We start from the raw sequence: 19395 nt of genomic DNA, 5'->3' as shown, positions 1-19395 counted from the left end.
AAAAAAAAGGGGGGGGGGCGGGTAGGTAAAAAATGAATCTTCATCCCCCATCTTCAGACTACCACCTGAGAAGTGAACAGTGAAAAAGACTTTAAAAGGGTCTACTGTCGCTCACTTTTACAAGCTATTTACATATATCAACTCTTTATCTTCCTATAACCCCACAAAATGGAAACAGTTATCTCCACTTTATAGAAGAGAATCTAACTGCAGCATCGAGGGTGAAACAAAAGTAGGACGGATGACTAGGGGGCATGAGTTTCTTCTGACGACGATCGTCAAGTCGGAAATCTTCCTCCTGTTGTAATTCTCTCCAGCAAAGGGGATGAAAATAAGAGATCAAAATGGAAATGGGAAATCTGTGGATGGAGGATCCACCCCGCCTAATGACCTGAGCCTCGCGCTGCAGCAAGAGGGATGCAGGGCAGAGCTGCAAAAGGACCCTAACAACAGGAGAACTGAGGAGGGCGGGGCTACCGCCGAGGAGGAGCCCCGCTCCCTGCGTAAGCGAGTCATTTCCGTTCGCCGGAAGCAGAGAGGCGTCTACTGAGTAGCCGGCAGAGCGCCTCGGGCGGGGCCTCTCTGGTCCAAGCGGCGGGCACGGGTGAGAGTTAGGGGTGCGCGCGACGCTCTCGACTTTTGCCGGGAGAGGTGAGCCCCTCACCAGGTTGGGGCCGGCGTTGTCGCCTGGCAGGCAACACTAGCCCGAAGACAGCGAGGGGGTAGGATTTCCGAAGCCGGTAATACAGGGAGGGGACTCCTAGTCCCGGAAGGTGGACCGAGGCGGGACTTCCTGTAGCTCAGACCCCGATACTTACTTCCCCCTAGGCCGGCACCAGGATGGCCGAGACGGAGGTCCAGGGCCGCCTGTGGCTGGAGAGCCCCGCCGGGGCAGCACCTCCCATCTTCTTGCCCTCGAACCGGCAAGCCCTGGTCCTGGGCCGGGGACCCCTGACCCGGGTTACAGACCGGAAGTGCTCCAGAAACCAAGGTGCGGGCGAGCTTGAGCTGGAAGGGGTGTGGCCTGCTTTACAGGCAGGAACAGGGCCCTAAGGAAAGGTGGACGGTTATCCGACTGAGGGACGCCGGCTAAGGGCAGAATTGCGTGGTGCATCCAACCCTGAGGTTGATTGGTGCCTTCTGGGGAGCAAGGGGAGAGAGAGGTACCTGACCTTGGGGGAGAAGGTGTGGAGCCAACCCCGTGAGAATTGTCAGTGGGCCCAGGAGGCTGTTCTCAGGCCATTTGAAGGTTTAAAACTGGTCACCATCTTTGTGAAGAGAGAGAGGATCCTACGGAGAAAAGTAAAGTCGGGTGATGGTAACACGGCAAGCCCAGGACCTGCCTCTAGCCACACTTTGTCAAGGAAGAGGCCAATTCTATATATAAAAGTATCTGCCCTGTTACTAGGCGAGGACCAGAGTCACAGGCAATCCTAGGGACTCTAGCTGTGGGAGCCAATCCCACTGAGAAATAAACTGTCCCCTGCTCCCTCCGGAATGGATGCTGTAACACCATGTCGTGGCCTGAAACTGGCCACACTCCCCAGTATGAGGGGGCCCTTAACACAGGAATGCGAATACTGACTCCACCCCCTCATCCCGTAGTGGAGCTGGTTGCAGACCCTGAGACCCGGACAGTGGCTGTGAAACAGGTACCCGTGCTTTAGCAAGGGGCAGTGGTGCCTGGGGGTAGGGCCTGGAGGAGAGTCGAAAACTGACAGGGAATAGACCCATTAGAAAACTGGCCGTGCACCTGTGACCCCAGTTTTTCCTCAGCAATGGTGAGGTGCTAAGCAACTCGGTAAAATCCTGTCTCTAAATAAAATACAAAAGAAGGGTGGGGATTGACTCGGGGGTCGAGTGCCCCTGAGTTCAATCCCCCGTACCACTGCCCCTCCAAAAATAAACCCCACAAAACTGGCCAGGAGAAGGAGGTGTGCCAGTACAAGAGTTGCCACCTTCGCTAGGGTATTCAAGAAGCTTGTGGCCTTTCCAAAGTCTTGTTGGCAGTAAAGAGGTTACACAGTTAAGAGGTGGGGCTTAAGGGTCTGATTGATAGGTGCAGCAAAGCAAGTCTTGCACTAGGGTATTTGGAGGAGGTTCTCACGGTGGGTGGGGCTGATCCCAGCCCCTCCCTCTCTCTGCAGCTGGGCGTTAACCCTTCAACTGCTGGGACCCAGGAATTGAAGCCAGGGTTGGAGGGTTCTCTGGGGGTAGGGGACACACTGTATTTGGTCAATGGCCTCTACCCGCTGACCCTGCGCTGGGAAGAGACCTATACACCAGAATCCCAGCCAGATACTCCGCCTGGCACCCCTACGGAAGCTTTAGATGAAGAGCAGGAGGAAGAGGATCCTAAGCAGCAGAAAAAGCGCATGCGGAAGTCATCCCCTGGCTGGGAGAATTTGGAGAAGCTGCTAGTGTTCACAGCACCTGGGGTGAAGCCTCGGGACAAGGTGAGGGCTGCTTGAGGTGTCATAGTTTGGCATGTAGTCTGAACTTCACAGTGTGATCCTGGGCAAGTCTTCAATCTTCTTAGCCTTGGGGGAAATGCATGTTGGCCCCTGCTACCCCTTGGTAGCCACCCAGGAATCAGCCAGGATGGCCATGACCAGGTCAGCAGGGGCTCTTTACACTTCTTAGATGTGTTCAAGGCCACGCTAAGTCTACATCTCACCTCTGAAATGATGACTCCCTGAAAAGTATGTGGCCTGGCCCCTGACAGGCAGTTAATACCTCAACAAAGCTTTTCTCCTGTTTTTTTCCCCACTGGTGGTTACTAATCACCAAGGTGCAGAAGCCCAGGGGAGAGGGTGGTAGGATCCTAATCCTCATTGTTAAGACTAGAAAGACAGAGGCAGAGGTGGGGTGGACACAGTAAGGATCTCAGGTACTGCATAGAGGTGTCCTGGCTCAGTTTCCCCATCTCCCTGCATTGCAGTGTTACTGTGACTCATCCTGTGAGTGAAGAGACAGGTGTCACAGTGCTGCCTTTCTTCTGTTCTTGGTGACACCAGGTAGCTGCCTTTGATTTGGATGGGACCCTCATAACCACTCGCTCCGGGAAGGTGTTTCCCACTGGCCCCAGTGACTGGAGGTGAGGAGGGGCAAGAGAAGAGAGTGAGTGGAGCCAGGACTCCTCCAGGCCCCAGGTCACTTGTCCACTTCCCGCCCACGCTAGGGTTTTGTACCAAGAGATTCCACGCAAGCTGCAGGAGTTGGAGGCAGAGGGCTACAAGGTGTGTGCCTGTGTGAGGGAGCACTACAGGGGTCTCTGATGAGGCGACCCTGGTGACACTGTCTGCTCCCTAGCTGGTGATCTTCACCAACCAGATGGGCATCGGACGAGGGAAACTGCCAGCAGAGGAGTTCAAGGCCAAGGTGGAGGCTGTGGTGGAGAAACTGGGGGTTCCCTTCCAGGTATGACTAGAATGGAGGCTAGGGCCTGGATAGGGGACAAACACCCTCGGGTGGGAGACAGACCCAGAGCTCTTGGGGAATGTGTGGGACAGAGGCCTCCACTGGGGTCAAGCCATGGGCAGCTCTCTGGGGATTGGTGTTCGTGGAAGAGCTGAGGATTGCATATGACCCCTGCCCCACCGCAGGTGCTGGTAGCCACACATGCAGGCCTATATCGGAAGCCAGTGACTGGTATGTGGGACCATCTGCAGGAGCGGGTGAGCTACATTTCTCCTTTCTTGCTCCAGCCCCTCACTCCTGGGGCTTGTTCCTCTCTCCTCTTCCCCCATAGTTCTTGAGGCATGTCCTGGGTGCTGGTGTGAGACAGTGCTGTTACATTCAGAAAGTCAGAGGTTGGATCACATCTGTGTTCCAAACTACTAGGGAGCGGAGACAGACAGGAGGATAAGTTTGAGCCATCCTAGGCAATTTAGGGAGACCCTGTCTCAAAATATAAAATGAAAGGGCTGGGGCTGTAGCTCAGTTGTAGAGCACTTGCCTAGCATGTCTGAGTCCCTGGGTTCCATCCCCAGTACCATCAAAAAAATAAGTGTTTGAGAAATTGCTCATTGATTCCCGGGTCTTCCGTGCATGGCATCTTCCGATGCCCACTTACATTGAGTCGAAAATACTGGTGAAAACACCTGTGTGCCCGCTCCAGCAGGGCTCACAACCAGCTGCAGACCACACAGAGGGTGGGAGCTAGCAGAAAGAGGAAGCAAGAAAGCAGGGTGTGGTGGTCATTCTGGTGGCCAGGGAGGACCTCTCAGAGGTGACATTTGAGTAAAGGTCTAAGGGAGGTGAGGGAGGAGCCACATGGATGTCCAAGGAAGTGGTCCAGAGTGACAGTTTGTGCAAAGGCTCTGAGCCTTGCGAGTTCCCCAGTGTGGGTGCCCGCGAGGCTGCACCCAGGTGAGCAAGGGCAGGGCCGCTGGTAGGCCAGGGGAGCAGAGTGGGAACACGCGCCCTCTGGCGACCACGTGGGGTATAGGTGGGGATGGGGGCCAGGCCACCAGCAAGGTACCTAATGAATAGCCCTGGCCAGACTGAGTCAAGGCAGTGATGCATGAAAAGAGCCAGGATGAGGAGGAGGTGAAAGGTTTGCCATCTGGCCTGATGCAGGGCATAGACCAAGTGGAGTGGCCCCAGGGGGCCCTCCAGTACACAGGAACGAAAGTTGTAAGGAGGGGGTTCTGTCTGTCTCTCCAGGCCAACGAAGGCATTCCCATCTCCATGGGGCACAGCATCTTCGTGGGAGGTAAGGGCTTGGGGCTGCTGTGGGGGCACCTGGACCCCCCCACACACACACACCAAACCTGCTGGTGGTGAAAGGCATTCTTGCGTGTTCCAGATGCAGCAGGCCGCCCCGCCAACTGGGCCCCTGGCCGCAAGAAGAAAGACTTTTCCTGCGCTGACCGCCTGGTGAGCACGCCCCCTCCCTGAGCCCTGCCCCCTCTGACCTCTACCTGACCTCTGCCTTTGCCCCAGTTTGCGCTCAACCTTGGTCTGCCCTTCGCCACCCCGGAGGAGTTCTTCCTTAAGTGGCCCGCAGCAGGCTTTGTCCTCCCAGCATTTGACCCGGTGAGGCCCGAGGGACGGGAGAGGGGAACAAGGGCAGCAGTCAGTCTCAAGCCTCTTGTCCCACCCCTCCTAGAGAACTGTCTCCCGCATGGGACCGCTCTACCTCCCAGAGTCCAGCTCCCTCTTGAGCTCTGACCCAGAGGTGGTTGTCGCCGTGGGATTCCCTGGGGGTGAGATGCCTTGACTGCCATCTGGATGCCTGAGTGTCCTTGTGGGTCCTGAGCACCCACTGATACTGATCTTGTGTCCCTCAGCTGGGAAGTCCACCTTCCTTAAGAAACACCTCGTATCAGCTGGATATGTTCACGTGAACAGGGTAAGAGGCTGCCTTGGTGCCATCTCATCCACGAAGTCCCTGACCAGTCCCAACCCAGCCTTCAGAGCAGCTTCCCAGCCTCCACCTCCTGCAGCTCTGGTGCCCCGCCCTGCCCCCACCAGAACATCTTCTATTCCCCAGGTTGGACCATCCCTGCTTGTGACCTTCTCTCTCCTGTTCCCAGGACACACTGGGCTCCTGGCAGCGCTGTGTGAGCACGTGTGAGGCCGCTCTGAAGCAGAGGAAACGGGTGGCCATCGATAACACGAACCCGGACGCCCCGATCAGGGCCAGGTACTTGACCCCTGGGAAGTCTCCAGTAGGGCAGGCAAGGGCCTGGTGACAGCCTTTTCCTGGCCTCGACAGGTACATCCAGTGTGCCAGGGACGCAGGTGTCCCCTGCCGCTGTTTCCTCTTCACTGCCACGCTGGAGCAGGCGCGCCACAACAACCGGGTGAGCCCCTGGGCTGCTATGCCTGGGGCCTGCACCTCCCTCCTGCCCCACCCCCTGGCCCCACCCACCCTGACCTGCCCCTGATCGCCACGCCCTGCACCATCCCCCAGCAGTTCCGGGAGATGACCGGCTCTTCCCATGCGCCAGTGTCCGATGTGGTCATGTTCGGCTACAGGTACCTCTAGTTAGTAGGCACTGGGTGGCTGGGTGCGCAGGTGGGAGGGGCTTGGCCTCCCCTCACCACCCCAGTCTACCACCTGCCACCAGGAAGCAGTTCGAGGCTCCTACCCTGGCCGAAGGCTTCTCTGCAATCCTGGAGATCCCATTCCGCCTGCAGCTGGAGCTGCGACTTGAGCGACTCTACCGGCAGTTCTCCGAGGGCTGAGTTGCCCAGTCCCATACCCCTTGCCCACACCTGGCAATAAATACTGTTTTTCTCCAAGCTTGGCCAGCATTTTGCTGGGAGGAAGGGGTGGTTGTCTTGGGGTTCTGCCCTGCACACAGAAAGGTTTCCATTTGATCTCATACAGAGAGAGGCCTTAGAAACATTTTTGGGTGACAGAAAAGGGGAGCTGGATTAGCTCAGGCCGGCCCTCACCCAGCTCATGTTCTACTCTGAGACGTTCTGCACCAACCACTCCACCACCCTGGACATGAAAGGGATCTAGGTGGTGGTACTAAGGTCAGCATGGGCAGGTCAGACAGGCAAGTTGAGACATGGGAAAGCAGGGCACTGACAGACCCCTCAACCAGCCAAAGCCAAGACGGCCCATGAGGTGCTCAGAGGCAGCATCCTTGCCAGTGCCTGAGGCCCTGGATTCAACTCCTAGTACACATGAGGACAAAATCCAGGCCTGGGTTCTGTAGCATTGGACCTGCCTGCAGCTGAGCAGTGGATCCCCTCCAGTTATAGGAGGCAAAAATGTCCCTGTCCAGTCGAGTGTGGTAGCACACACCTATAGGCTCAGGAGGCTGAGACAGGAGGACCTCAAGTTCAAAGCCAGCCTCAGCAGCAGCAAGGCACTTAGTACCTCAGTGAGACCCTGTCTCTAAATAAAATACAAAATAGAGCTGGGGGTGTGGCTCAGTGGTCAGTGCCCCTGAGTTCAATTGCCAGTAAACCGCCCACAACCCCCCCCCCCCCAAAATGCCCCTGGCCTATGCTTTCTTACAGCTAAGTGAAGTTGTCAAAACTCCAGAGAAAACCAGGAGCACTACCTGCGAGGCCCTAGCAGCAAGTGCTGGAAATGCAGAGAACAGATACAAAGGCCCCAGGAGACAAGGCCACCAACCACCCCCACTTGTCACAGCTAGGGAAGAACCCATGCCAGGTAACTCTGGAGGCCCTTTCCCTCCCACCTTGGGTGATAGGGATCTCAAAAAGCAACTCCTGAACAGTAGCCACAGCTTTTCCTAGCACCCTGCTAAGGACACTCCAGGCCCCTAGTGAACACCACCAGCATCTCAAGGGCTGGGAACTTACATAGGCACTCAGGTGAGGACTGCTGCCAGGACAGGGGCTCAACCTCCTGCCATGGTGTCTGATCCCGCCACAGCATCTGGGCAGCAAGCTGAGGTGACAGGTGGATTTTTAAAAGACTTTATTGGGGAAACGCAAAGGGACGGAGACCGTCCTTGGAGACTTCAGGACGCTGTCCTCCGTGTTGCTGGGCAGTTGCAGTCCCAGGGGCCCCAGCACAGAGGCATCTGACCTGGGAGGCAGGGGATGTAGTGGAAGGGGCTGGACACAGCATCTCAGCAGCCCCAGCAACTGTGGGAAGAGCCCTTACCATACCTAGGCCTGGAAGCTGCTGCCCCAAGAGCCAATTCCCCGCCAGGGTGGGGCTAGTATTCCTAGGTGGCACAGACCACTGGGGACTGCAGTGTTTCTCTCTGGTCTTCCCCAGGCCAGGGTCACCCTGCTTCTTCCCAACACCCCAGGCAAGTCTGAGGAGGAGATCCATCTGCACTGAACAGGGTTGCCACTCACCAGTCTCTGCAGGGACCTCATCTGTGACTCCTGGAGGGCCCGGCCTGGGGGAGGGGCACTACCCCCCCATCTGTAGAGGAAGTGAGGGGCAGAGTCAGCAGTAGGGAGGGTGGGGGGTGCAAGGCAGGCATTGAGGCTGGCCTCACCCCTCGCTGCTGCTGCTCCTGCTCCAGATTCCGCTGCAGGACCTGCTGCTGGTTGGCTATGACACGCCGGATGCCATTAACGAAGTTGCTCTGGTCATGGGGGATGAGGCCGATGAAGATCTTCTTCTCCGAGGAGTACAGGAGCATGAGCACGCGGATCTCACACGAGGCTTTGTAGGAAAAGTGCACACAGCCAGCCTGGCGGGCACGGGGTGCATGTCACAGGTTGTTCCTGTCCGCTCTTCCTACACACTGCCTCCCTCAGCCCCAAGCTGGGGCCAGCGATTACACTGCCTGCCCAATGCTGCCCACTGCCCTGCCTCGAAGCCCCCATCTGGAGGACAAGGAGGCCGAGGCCAAGATCAATGAGTGGACCAGAACCAACAGGCCTCCATGGAATGGCCCAGCAGTCTGTGGGTAACAAGCACTGCTGAGGCTCGAGCAGCAGGCACATGGGAGGCCTCCAGAAGAGCCCATCAGAACAGACCAGCACCGTGCCTCCACTTCCTGCAAACTCGGCCTCCTACCAGGGAAAAGTGAAGCAAAGCTGCTGGAGATGGCGCCAAAGCCCCACCATGGCCAAGCTTCCATGACCACAGGTCTCAGGCAGGCTTCAGACACATGGCTGACCAAGGGTTCATCGTGGCTGTCCCTGATGGATTCCACTGGATTCTGCACAGGAAGTTAACCCTCCCACATTATAGAGGTAAAACCAAGGCCAAGAGAGGGAAGGACTCACAGGCCCCGCCCAAACCAGAAAGGACTCAGCCCTGCGTACTGCTTCGGGGCTGTGGTGCAAGGGTACCAGGAGGAAATTCTTGAGGAGCTCCTGGGTAGGGGCTGTGCCTGTCCCTACCAGAGCCAACAGAGGGATGGGGCCTAAACAGATTTCCCAAGAGACCTGTAAAACCTATATAACCATACCTTCAAAAGGACGACTTCATGGCTACTGTTACAGACTAACGTAGAGGGAAATATGGTGGTGACTTGTGGATAGATGTCATCCAGGCATGGAAAGTACCCAGAAGGAGGACATCCTTGGTTGAGGGTTCAGAAGCAAAGAAGGCCACTCTCCTCACCTCAGTGAGGAAACAGGTCCAGAGAAAAGACTCAGCTGAAACCCAGCCAACAAGACAATCCCAAGTGCTTGGGATCTAAGCTGGAGGCAGAAAGACCTCCTGTCTGGGAAGGGACCTAAGCTCAGAGCCCCAGTTTTCCCATTGGAAAACCCTGGGCAGGGGGCAGGGGGAGCACAAGGAAGACCACATGTAGGGCCTATAGTCAGTGACACCAGTCCCTGGGACCAGCATTATAGGGGTGGGCCTGGAATCCATACCAGCTTAGGTAGAAGTCCCAGGCCCATTTCCCCATCTGTGTAACAGAATCAGGACAGCTTAGAATACCAGGGAATGTCTGGAGCAGCACAGGTGCCTGTGCAGGGCACATGCCCCCTTCCTTTGGGCACAACCACTCTGGCTGGCTCTGCAGAAAGTCACACTCATTTATTCATTCATGTTTGTCTCCAAATCCAGAAGCAGCCTCCTCCTACCCCAGCTGGACGTTCCCTGAGGCTCCAAGCTGTTGCTTGGTGGCCTGCCTCTGCCTGTGTGGGCCCCACTCACAAAGCCGTTGTCCATGATCCGGCACAGGCTCTTCAGCGTCTCCAGGTCCTTGGTGAAGTGGAACTGCACCAGACGGGAGTTCCGAAACAGTGGCACCAAAGTGGTCTGTGGGAAAGCCAAGGGGCTGACTCCATGGGCCCCTCATTCTGGTCACCCACCTCCCACACCAGCCAATGTGACCTGTTAATATTGTGCCTGCTCTCCTGTGTGCCTTTACCAGCTCAGAAAAATGTCACCTCTGCAAATGCTGGGGACCCAAGAGTCCCGCCCCCCTCCTATTCCTCACCCAGCCCTGTGCCGAGGGTGCCCCGACAATGCAGGTTCATTCGATTTCGCCTATTTTCGGCAGCTACCATCTGGTGCAGGCCACCTCTGCCCTGCCTCTCACTTCCCTCACAGCAGCCTATACCAAGTCTGGACCTCACTCAGCCACGGGGGGCCTTATCAACCCTGCTCTCCACACCCCTACTCCACCTGCTAGACAGGCCGCACAACCCAAGGCCTCAGTGAATTTTGTGCTTCCACCTTTGGCCTGGCTTGCTGTCCAGCTGGCAACTCAAGAGCCAGTGCCTTACCCTTGCTGCCCCCCCATGGCCCTGATGCCTCGGCTGGCTGCTGTCACATGGGCACACCAGTTAAGAACTTGCCCTCCTGCAACTCACCAGCAGCTGCTGTGGGATGAGCTGCATGTACAGCTTCCTTGGCCACTGCTCAGTCCTCCTGCGGGCACAAGGGCAGGGTCAGGAGTCTGTCTTGCTAGGAGGTAGCCTCTGTTCCCAAACCTAACACTCACAAGATCTCTCCTTGGTTCACATAGACATGGGACGGCAGCCACCTCTTGGACCGACTGTTGGGCTCAGGTCTAGGCTTTGGGGACAGAGAAAGAGAGAAGCCTAAGGGGTGGGACACCAGATGCCAGCAGCCCTTGAAGCCCAGAGTGAGTGAAATACACTGGTCCCAGGGTCCCCAGCACGCTAGGGCTCACCTCCTGCCACTCCATGACACCACTCCATGCCAGGAACTTATTGTTGACAATTTGCACAGGGCCAGAGTGGACTCCACCAGGTCCCACCACCTGTGGGAGGAAAAGGCAGGGTGGGCTGTGCACCAGGAGAGGCTCCCTGGACACTGCAGCACTGTCGCAGGGCTCCCGAGCCTTCCTCCTGCCCTGGCCTGTCAGCTCCAGCTGTACCTACCCTCCCACCTCAGTCTGCCTTGACCACAGCCCCAGGGGAATCTCAGGGCTGGCCATGCCCCCTTGCCTGCTGAATGTTTCCTGGTGATTCCCAAGTGTCCTGAGACAAGTCTTTTCCTGTCACTTCGTGTACAAAGCCCATAGGGCCTATAATTTGTTGTAAAAGCTGATGCCCTCCTGAGAAATGGCAGCACTATCAGTAATTGACAGGCATGAGGCATAAACCAGGACACGTCACCCTCCAGAGCCTTTGAGCCTCACATCACCCCTCCCTCTGAGGAGCAAGCCACACCTAATGCTGCCACCCTGCTCCAGAGGCTTTTCTGTTGCCAGCACCTGACCTCCATTGTCCCTCCAGCCCTTTAAAGAATCACTGACAAGCCCTGATGGAAATGAGCCACGGACTCCAGAGTTCCCCTAATGCTCCCTGCTCCAACTGTCACATCATGCTCTGCCAAGATGAGTGCAGCTGCCCATGTCCACCAACTGGGGGCCAGGCTGTACCTGGCTGGCACACCTGACCTGTTTGCGGGTAGTGATGACCTGTCGTATGGCGTTGACAAAGCCACTCTGGTCGTAGGGGATGAGGCCCATGAAGATCTTCTTCTTGGATGAGTACAGGAGCATGAGCACGCGCACCTCACAGGGGGAGATGTGGGGGAAAAGCATACAGCCCGCCTGGGGGAGAGGCCAGCAGGTCAGGAACCCCGGGCACTACTGAGGAGCCACTCGCCCCTCCAGGCTACCCAGAGACTGGGAGAGCAGTACAGGTCGTCAGAGTCCAGGCCGTGGTCTTCCTGCAGGTTTGTGGTTACAGTATACCTTCCCAAGAGAATGCTGCATCACGGCATCTCCCCTACCCTGCACTGACTCAGGCGGGGGTGGCATCTTGGACCCACACTTGTGGTGTGAGGATCCTGAGAGGCTCCACTTCTGCAGAACCTGGGTGGCTCCCAGGAAGGGCCTGGGCCACCTGGTGACAGCAGCCTGGCCTGTGGTTAAGAGTACAGATATCAGGCCAGGCTGTTGGTACAAACACAGCTCTACTACGTCCTTGCTGGGGTGCTAAGGCAAGTCACCTGTTTCCCCACCTGTAACACAGTTAATAACAGTGCACGCACTAAGTACTATGTGAATGCTCATTACATGAACTTCTAACATCTTCGATGGCAGGCAGGAAGACAAGAGCTTGACAAGACATCCCACATGTGTCTGGAGAAAGGAGGTCCATGCCAACCTCAATGGTCTGCCTCCAAGAACACCTGGCTCTGTGCTACCTGCCCAACTTGTTTTTTAGGGAGGTGGGGGTACAGGAGATTCCACCTGGGGCTTTGCACGTGACAGACAAGTACTCTACTTTTATATTAGGGGGTGTGGCCTAACTCGCTAAGGCTGGCCTCACTTGCAACCCCCTTACCTCACTGGGGTTACAGGTATGCCCCACCACAACCAGCAGCCTAACCTGATCCTGACCTCAGTGCAGGATCCACCTGCTCAGGGACCACATCCCAGGTCACACTGTGAACACTATGTGCAGATGCCCATCTCCTAGCAGTCTGGGTCTTGGGGACCAACACATCCACCCTCACCAGGTACTGAGTGAAGAGGACCTGCTGGCTAGGAGACCTCACACCAGTCACAAGTCCTGGTGTGTCTAAGTCCTGAAGGAATGGAGAGCCACCTAGACGGGTCTTGGCACAAATGGCATTTTTGGAGGAGGTGGCAGAGAATGGGAGGGGCCAACTATTCAAAGGAAACAGGGACTGGGGATGAGCCCAGAGCCATGTCCTCTGGGTATCATAAGTAGATGACTCTCACCCTGCCCCCAGAACCCAACTTCTACAGGCAGGCAACTTTGAGGGGGCCAAGGGCCACTGCCAAACCAGGGCCTAAAAGGGGACATTCTGGCCCAGAACTCCAAGGGGACTCACTTCCTGACCTGCCTTGTGTCCAAACCCCAAACTCTTCGGCAGTCTTACCAGCTCACATTTACTTCAAGTCACTGTTATAAGCACTGTACACAAACATTCCATCTTCTCAGAAACCCCATGAAGTAAGGGCTACTGGTAATCCCCCTTTTTTTCTTTTGGCAGTGCTAGGGACTGAACCCAGGGCCTTGTGCATGCATGCCAGGCAAGCTCTCTACCACTGAGCCATATTCCCAGCCCCAGAAGCCCCATTTTGGAGAAGAGGAAACTAAGCCCCAACACACACTGTGTTAGCCTGCTCCTTTTCCACAACCACACCCATTTACTAGGTTCAGGGCATGTTCTGGACCCCAACAGGGCCAGACCAGGTCCCACCCAGGTCCCTCTACTCACTCCCATCCCTATGGCAAGCTCCCAGGGCCTGAGACAGACTCAAGGGGGGAAGGTACTGTTCTCTTGGCCCTACTGAGAATTTCTCAAGAGACGGAAAACAGCAGCCAGGCATGGAGGTGCACGCCTGTACTCTCATCAGCTCAGGAGGTTGAAACTGGAAGATCCCAAGTGTAAGGGCGGCCTCAGCAACTTAGTGAGAACCTGTGTTAAGACTGGGGATGTAGCTCAGTGGTAAAGCACTCTGGGGTTCAAACTCCAATACCACAAAAAGAGAGACTGAAACACATGCAGGGGAACAACCACCCCCAAACCCTGCCTTGCACTGGGGGTAGAGATTTGCCCACCCACTGCCCAACTCACAAAGCCGTTGCCCATGATGCGGCAGAGCCCCTTGAGGGAGTCGCAGTCTCTGTTGGTGAAGTGGAACTGTGCCAGCTGGGAGTTGCGAAACAGGGGGCCCAGTGTGGTCTGGGGGCAACAAGGCAACAGCTGGGTCACCACCAGAGCATGGGGTGCTCTGGCGGGTAGATTAGGCGGGCTGGAGGGAGTCTCACCAGCAGCTGCTGCGGGATCAGCTGCATGATCAACTTCTGTGGCCACTGGTCGGTCTCCCTGTAGGAAGGAGCAGGTCAGGGAGCACCTTCTGGCCATGAGCCCACCCAGTCCCCTGTCCAGGTACTCACAGGTTCTCGCCCTGGTTCACATAGGCCTGGCAGGGCAGGGCCCGTTTCAACTTTGCGGTAGAATCAGAGTAGGGTCTGCGTTTCTGTGGGAGTGAGGCAGATGTGGGTCATAGGACACAGGCTAGAAGCCCAGGCCAGCCCCCACCTAAGCCAGGCACAAAGACTCCAATGAACCTGACAAAGACTTGCTCACCTCCTGCCACTCCAGGACTCCGCTCCAGGCTAGCAGCTTATTGCTGAGCCGGTGTTCACTTACAGCCAGACCCCCAAGAGAGAGGCCCGGAGAGGAAGGCCCGATGGGACCCAGAGCTCCGAAGACCCGAGCACCTTCCTGTGGCAGAGAGGGGTGAGGAAACTCAGACCAGGAGACCTTCCAGGACAGGCAGTCCAAACACAGTCCAGAGGGGATGTTCTAATGTTCAAATTCCCTGCTAGACACTCCCAACGTCCCCGTCAAATCCCTTGTCTTAGTGGTCAACACCCCTCAAGGTTGACCCCCATGTCCTTTTTCTCCACCCCTCTCTCCCACAACCCACTGGTCACATGACACTGATCCAAATGGATCCTGAAAGTCACCAGCCTATTCCCCCCCCAGCTTCTACTCCAGCTGTGCTCAGTCTGGAATGCCATTCTGCCCCTTTAGAAGATGCCACCACTCATCCTCTGAACAATTTGTCAGACCCAACTCAAAAGCCAGCTCTCTAAGGGTTTCCTGTACCCAGCAGGGCCTGCTGGGAGCCCCCTGAGTGGGATGTCCTGCACACTGGCTGGTCCTGTCCTTCCAATACTCAGAACCCTTCTAAGACTACCCACCACCCTCAGGAAAAAGTCCAAACACCCTTGCTAGCTTGTGCCAACCTTTCTACGCAGAGGGTGACCTTTCTTGCTGAACCCAGGGAGGAGGGAGGAACAGAGTTATCCAGGAAAAGCAGGGAGGAATCTGGAAGAGGGTTACGACCAACCCTGGAGGAGTCACACCAAAATGCTCACAAAACACCAGAAGGCACAGTACAGCCAAACCAAGCTACAAGTTATTCTAACAGGACGCTCTCTAAACTCTCTTTTTTAAACCAAACACATCAAGCAAACAAGGGAAAGTTTTAGAAAGAGGTTGGGAGTAGGAAACCTGTGAAAATCTCAGTAGAAGGTAAAAAGCAAATTTCTAAGGTGGTTACCTTTCATCGTATCACTAATGGGTATCTTCTACATTCCTTATTAAAGCATATAGAGATACTTTTATCCCAGAATAATGACAAGCAGAAAAATTCCTATTTTATCAGAGCTTAAGATGAAGAAAAACATGAGCAAGCATGCTGTCCACCTGGACAAGTGAATCTGGGATTTGGGCAAATATACAAGATCAAGAAGAAAACCAGAGAGGACCAGAGATACATTGGAGAGAGGGGGAAAAAAAAAAAAAAAAAAAAACCACACAAGAAGAAGAAAACAAGAGAACATTCCAGTATAAGAAAGCATTGGTGTGCTTAAGACTGGAGTGTGTCAGGGACAGAGAACAGGTGCTGAAGGCCCAAGTTTGCAGTTACCCACCTGGGAGGCTCAGCACCTGAGCAAAGGTAGGTAAAACACAGCTTCAGGAGTCCTGGGAGATGAAGGTGTACTTATAATACATAAGGCCCAGGAATTAGGGTGTGCTTGGACCTGGGCTACCTAAACTGTATACATGTTCTGGGACAGAACACATGGCCAAAAACGTATGCATTTACAGCCACAGATGAGCTTAAATTAAGAACAGGTGAACACATTTTTCTAAGGGCCCAACATAAGATCCAGCAACACACTTAAGGTCTGCTTGTCTAGACAGACAGACAGAGCCCTAAGAACCTGACATATTTGGATCTGTACCTACCTACATCTGCAACTTCAGGATGAACATATCGAATCAGGAGGATCACATTTAAGGTCTACACTAAAAGCAACCCCAAAGGAAATCTCTCATCTAGGTAAGTGTGTGCAAAATTGTGCTGATTTTCTATTTATTGCATAGGGTAGCTCTGTTGGGATTTGGAGGGAAGTTTAAAGCGTTCCAATGCACGTTTGAGGATTTAGGAAGCACTTTTGAGCAACTAGATGGGAACGCTTCAGACAGCGGGAAGGCAGTGGAGTGAAAGGTGTAAACTGGACGATGATTAGAGTTTAAGCATCTGTTTCAGAACCGCGGCAAAGAAATGTTTGAGGCTTAAATAAAGCTGCCTCAGCTCTCGGCCATGGGCAACGTCTGGGCAAAGTACTAAGTGAGCCTGAGCACAAGCGTAGGGGAAGTCTCACATGTGGACAAGTGTGCATGGTTTGACTGCGCGTGAAACGCCGTGGTGTACAGTTTTACCGCCCCCAAGTAAACCTTTTTACGATTTTTGAAAAGAATGTGCACGTTTCGGGTCTGGGGAAGTATGTGCAGCCTAAAATACCTCCAATGTTTACCTTTAAGGTCTGGGTTCACTGGAATTCATAAAGACATCCCACATCTGGACGTGAGTGCAAATTCTAGGTGCGAATGCCACAGGCATCATTCGGGCACCGGGGGAGAACACCCCCGGCTGCAACATCTGGGTGCGCGTGTGCAAAACGCTGCCCCCACCCCTACTCGCCGCCGTCACCCAGCCCCTCACGCATTTCCAGATTTCCTGCCCGAGGAGAGACCAACTTTTCAAATGGAAAAACAACCCGGGCGGCATCCGCCCGCCCCCAACCCGCGTTTAAATAGGGCCGCGGAGTCAGCAGTAATTTGAACCCACCCCGCCCCCGTACCCCACCCCCACCGCAGTAGAAACGCGTAACAAAGGCGTGTACCACAGGGGGTTCCATGGGGGAACCCGGCCCTGGGCGGGACCACCCTTCCGGCCACTAGGGAGACCCCGGAGAGGAGGGGGCCTCGGACAAAAGCGTGATCTCGGGGGAGGGGCCGGCGGGGGCGGAGCCGTGGAAGGCTCTGGAAAAAGGGCGGGGGGCTCACCATGGGAGGGGCCGAGCGGGCCCGGATCCGCGGCGGCTGCGGGCCTCGAGGGCTGGCCGGCCAGGAGCGCGAGCGGACCGCACGCACCACTAGGGGCCGCGGGGGACGGCCGCGACCCCCGAGAGGGCCCCCAACGCCAGAGCGATGCGGGGCGCGGCGCGGACGGACCATGGCGAACGCGGGCCGAGCGGGCTAAGGGCTGCCACGGGCCACTCGGGGGGCTGCGAGCTCCACCGACTGAGGGGCGCGGGCGCGCGGCTTCGGGGGAGACGGGCTGAGCCGTACCAAGCGCGAGGGACGCACTGCCAGAGGGGTCGCCGCGGCCAAACCACTGCGGCAAGCGGGGGAGCCTGGCGCGTACCAACGGCGTCCGCGAGGGGGCGTGGTCGGACCGTACCAAAACGGGCTGGGGGAACCTTTGGAAAAGAAGGTGTGTGAGAAGAATGGCAATAGGAAGATACTATGGGCCGCTCCGGCATGGGGGGAGGGAGTAGGTCCGAGGTACGAGAAACAACTGTGGGGGGGCGTGGCGGGAGCCAAAGACCGTACCAAAGGGTGGTGGGGGGTTGATGGCACCAGGTGATACCAAGTCGGCTCCCAATTGGGGGTTGGGGAACCTCACCTACAGCCCGGGGGCCGCTACCAAGACGCCGAGGGCAAGGGTAGCACCACGCACAAGGGGAGGGCTTTAAGGTTGTAGGGGTGACGTGGCTAGGTGGGTAGGGGACCACAACTCCCAGCGGGCCCTGGAAACTCCTCCAGTCACAGGCTGCGCTCCCAGGCTCCACCCCCTGCGCCGCCTCCGAGCTTCTGCCACTCACGTCTCACCCGCTATTCGTTGATTGACTCTAGCTTCACTAAAATTAAGTGACTGCGTAGCCATTTACTAGTCGCTGCATACGATTTCTTGCTTCAGTCTCTCTTCAAGTATTATAATATCCAACTTAGAGTGATTATGAGGATCAAGTGAATGTAATAAAATGTTAGGACCAGTGCACTACTCTTGTTACCTTTTAAGAAGAAGAAGAAAAAAAATCCTATTATTAGTACCCTGACTGGTTCTGTGCTGGGCAGTGAGTATACTGCGATGATCAAATTACTCCAGGTCCCTCATTGAGCCCTTAATCCATTGGGGAAAACAAATATCAGAAGTTGCGGTGCTTGTTGACTAGAGCAAATGCACAGGTCTGTGGGCTGATGACCATGGGGAAAATTTAACAAGGGGAGTTAGGAAAGTGACCTTTAGCAGCCCACAACTCGAGATAAGAGGGAAGAGTGTGCTACATGAGGTTACAGCAAACATAAATCCTTAGAGTGGATAGAGGAAGGGAGACAGGTGCTGCTGCGAGAGCAGAGTGAGGTAAAGGAGAACTGGTATGTCAGGAGGGTTCTGTAGAAACCCAAAGAATTTGGGTTCTAGCCTCTGCTGGGGGACCACCAAAAGATTTTTAGCAAGGAGCAATAGTCTCCCATTGTAAACAAATCATTCGTAGAACGTACAGAATCTAGCTATAACTATACAGAGCCGGGCACTGTAGTACATGCCTGTAATCCCAGAGGTTTGGGAGGCTGAGGCAGAAGGATCACAAGTTCAAAACCAGCCTCAGAAACTTAAGGAGGTCCTAAGCAGCTCAGCAAGGCCCTGTCTCTAAATAAAATATTTTAAAAAGGGCTGGGGGGGGGGTGCTGGGGATATAGCTCAGTTGGTAGAGTGCTTGCCTCGCAAACACAAGGCCCTGGGTTCAATCCCCAGTACCACAAAAAAAAAAAAAAGGGCTGGGGAACCTTAAAGAATGAAATTATGGCATTTGCTGGTATATGGATGGTTGGAACTGGAGAATACTACGCTAAGCCAAATAAGCCAATCCCAAAGAACCAAAGGCTGAATGTTTTCTCTAATACATGGATGCTGATTCACAATTGGGGGTGGTGGGGTTGAAGAAGGTATTTTGGACTAGACAGAGGGGAGTGAAAGGAGGGTAGGGGACCTGGGGGTAGGAATAGTAGTAGAATGCATTACCCTATGTGCATATATGATTACATGACCTGCACAACTACATCATGTGTAACCGGACGAATGAAAAGTTATGCTCCATTTATGTGTGACGTGTCAAAATGCATTCTACTGTCATGTATAACTAATTAAAACAAATAAAAAAATATTTTCAAAAAAGGGCTGGGGATCCTGGGGTTGTGGCTCAGTGGTAGCACACTCAATAAGCATGCATGAGGCCCTGGGTTTGATCCTCAACACCACATAACAATGTGTGTGTGTGTGTGATTTAAAAAAAAAAAGAGTGGGAGCCGGCCATGGTGGCACACATGCCTGTAATCCCAGCCAGGAGGCTGAGGCAGAAGGATCACAAGTTCGAAGCCAGCTTCAGTAATGGCAAGGTGCTAAGCAACTCAGTGAGACCCTGTCTCTAAATAAAATACAAAATAGGGCTGGGGATGTGGCTCAGTGGTTGAGTGCCCCTGAGTTCAATCCCCAGTACCAAAAAAAAAAAAAAAAAAAAAAAGGCTACAGAAGCAGCAAGAATCCGTAGTCAGCTCTGAAGAGAGAAGGCAGATGTAAGGTGAATAAAGTGGGGTACACAGGGATGAAATGGAGAATCTGTTCATTTTTCTCTTACCTTATACAAATGTTATCTACTGAA

General features: G+C 54.9%; 2 protein-coding genes across 9 annotated transcripts; one reads left to right on the top strand and one right to left on the bottom strand.

The window, feature by feature from the left end:
* The first annotated feature begins 451 nt into the window (after positions 1-451).
* Pnkp (polynucleotide kinase 3'-phosphatase) lies at positions 452-6252 on the top strand. Of its 7 annotated transcripts, none has more exons than XM_047528195.1 (17): positions 452-604; positions 829-991; positions 1606-1652; positions 2148-2456; positions 3018-3097; positions 3182-3239; positions 3313-3420; positions 3606-3677; positions 4669-4717; positions 4811-4881; positions 4948-5040; positions 5114-5210; positions 5295-5356; positions 5541-5650; positions 5723-5810; positions 5921-5985; positions 6078-6252. In XM_047528195.1, the coding sequence occupies exons 2-17, from the start codon at positions 841-843 to the stop codon at positions 6193-6195; spliced, it is 1578 nt and encodes a 525-aa protein (XP_047384151.1). In that variant the 5' UTR covers positions 452-604; positions 829-840; the 3' UTR covers positions 6196-6252. The 7 variants fall into 7 exon arrangements, 6 of the variants coding, with proteins under 6 accessions (XP_047384151.1, XP_047384150.1, XP_047384154.1 ...); XM_047528194.1 differs by having other exon boundaries at positions 509-651; XM_047528193.1 differs by having other exon boundaries at positions 545-722.
* A 1144-nt stretch (positions 6253-7396) lies between these two features.
* Positions 7397-17122, bottom strand: Ptov1 (PTOV1 extended AT-hook containing adaptor protein). 2 transcript variants are annotated; one of them, XM_047528199.1, is made up of 13 exons: positions 16739-17122; positions 13961-14098; positions 13768-13850; positions 13639-13696; positions 13445-13552; positions 11286-11441; positions 10554-10643; positions 10362-10435; positions 10231-10288; positions 9569-9673; positions 7947-8144; positions 7801-7870; positions 7397-7522 (listed from the first exon to the last, which is right to left on the bottom strand). In XM_047528199.1, exons 1-12 carry the CDS (start codon positions 16907-16909, stop codon positions 7859-7861), a joined length of 1251 nt encoding a protein of 416 aa, XP_047384155.1. In that variant the 5' UTR covers positions 16910-17122; the 3' UTR covers positions 7397-7522; positions 7801-7858. The 2 variants fall into 2 exon arrangements, with proteins under 2 accessions (XP_047384155.1, XP_047384157.1); XM_047528201.1 differs by having other exon boundaries at positions 17024-17042.
* Between the last annotated feature and the right edge of the window lie 2273 nt (positions 17123-19395).

This window comes from Sciurus carolinensis, chromosome 16 (genome assembly GCF_902686445.1).
Source record: "Sciurus carolinensis chromosome 16, mSciCar1.2, whole genome shotgun sequence".
NCBI classification, from domain to species: domain Eukaryota; kingdom Metazoa; phylum Chordata; class Mammalia; order Rodentia; family Sciuridae; genus Sciurus; species Sciurus carolinensis.
This window is presented reverse-complemented; position numbering and strand designations above follow the sequence as displayed.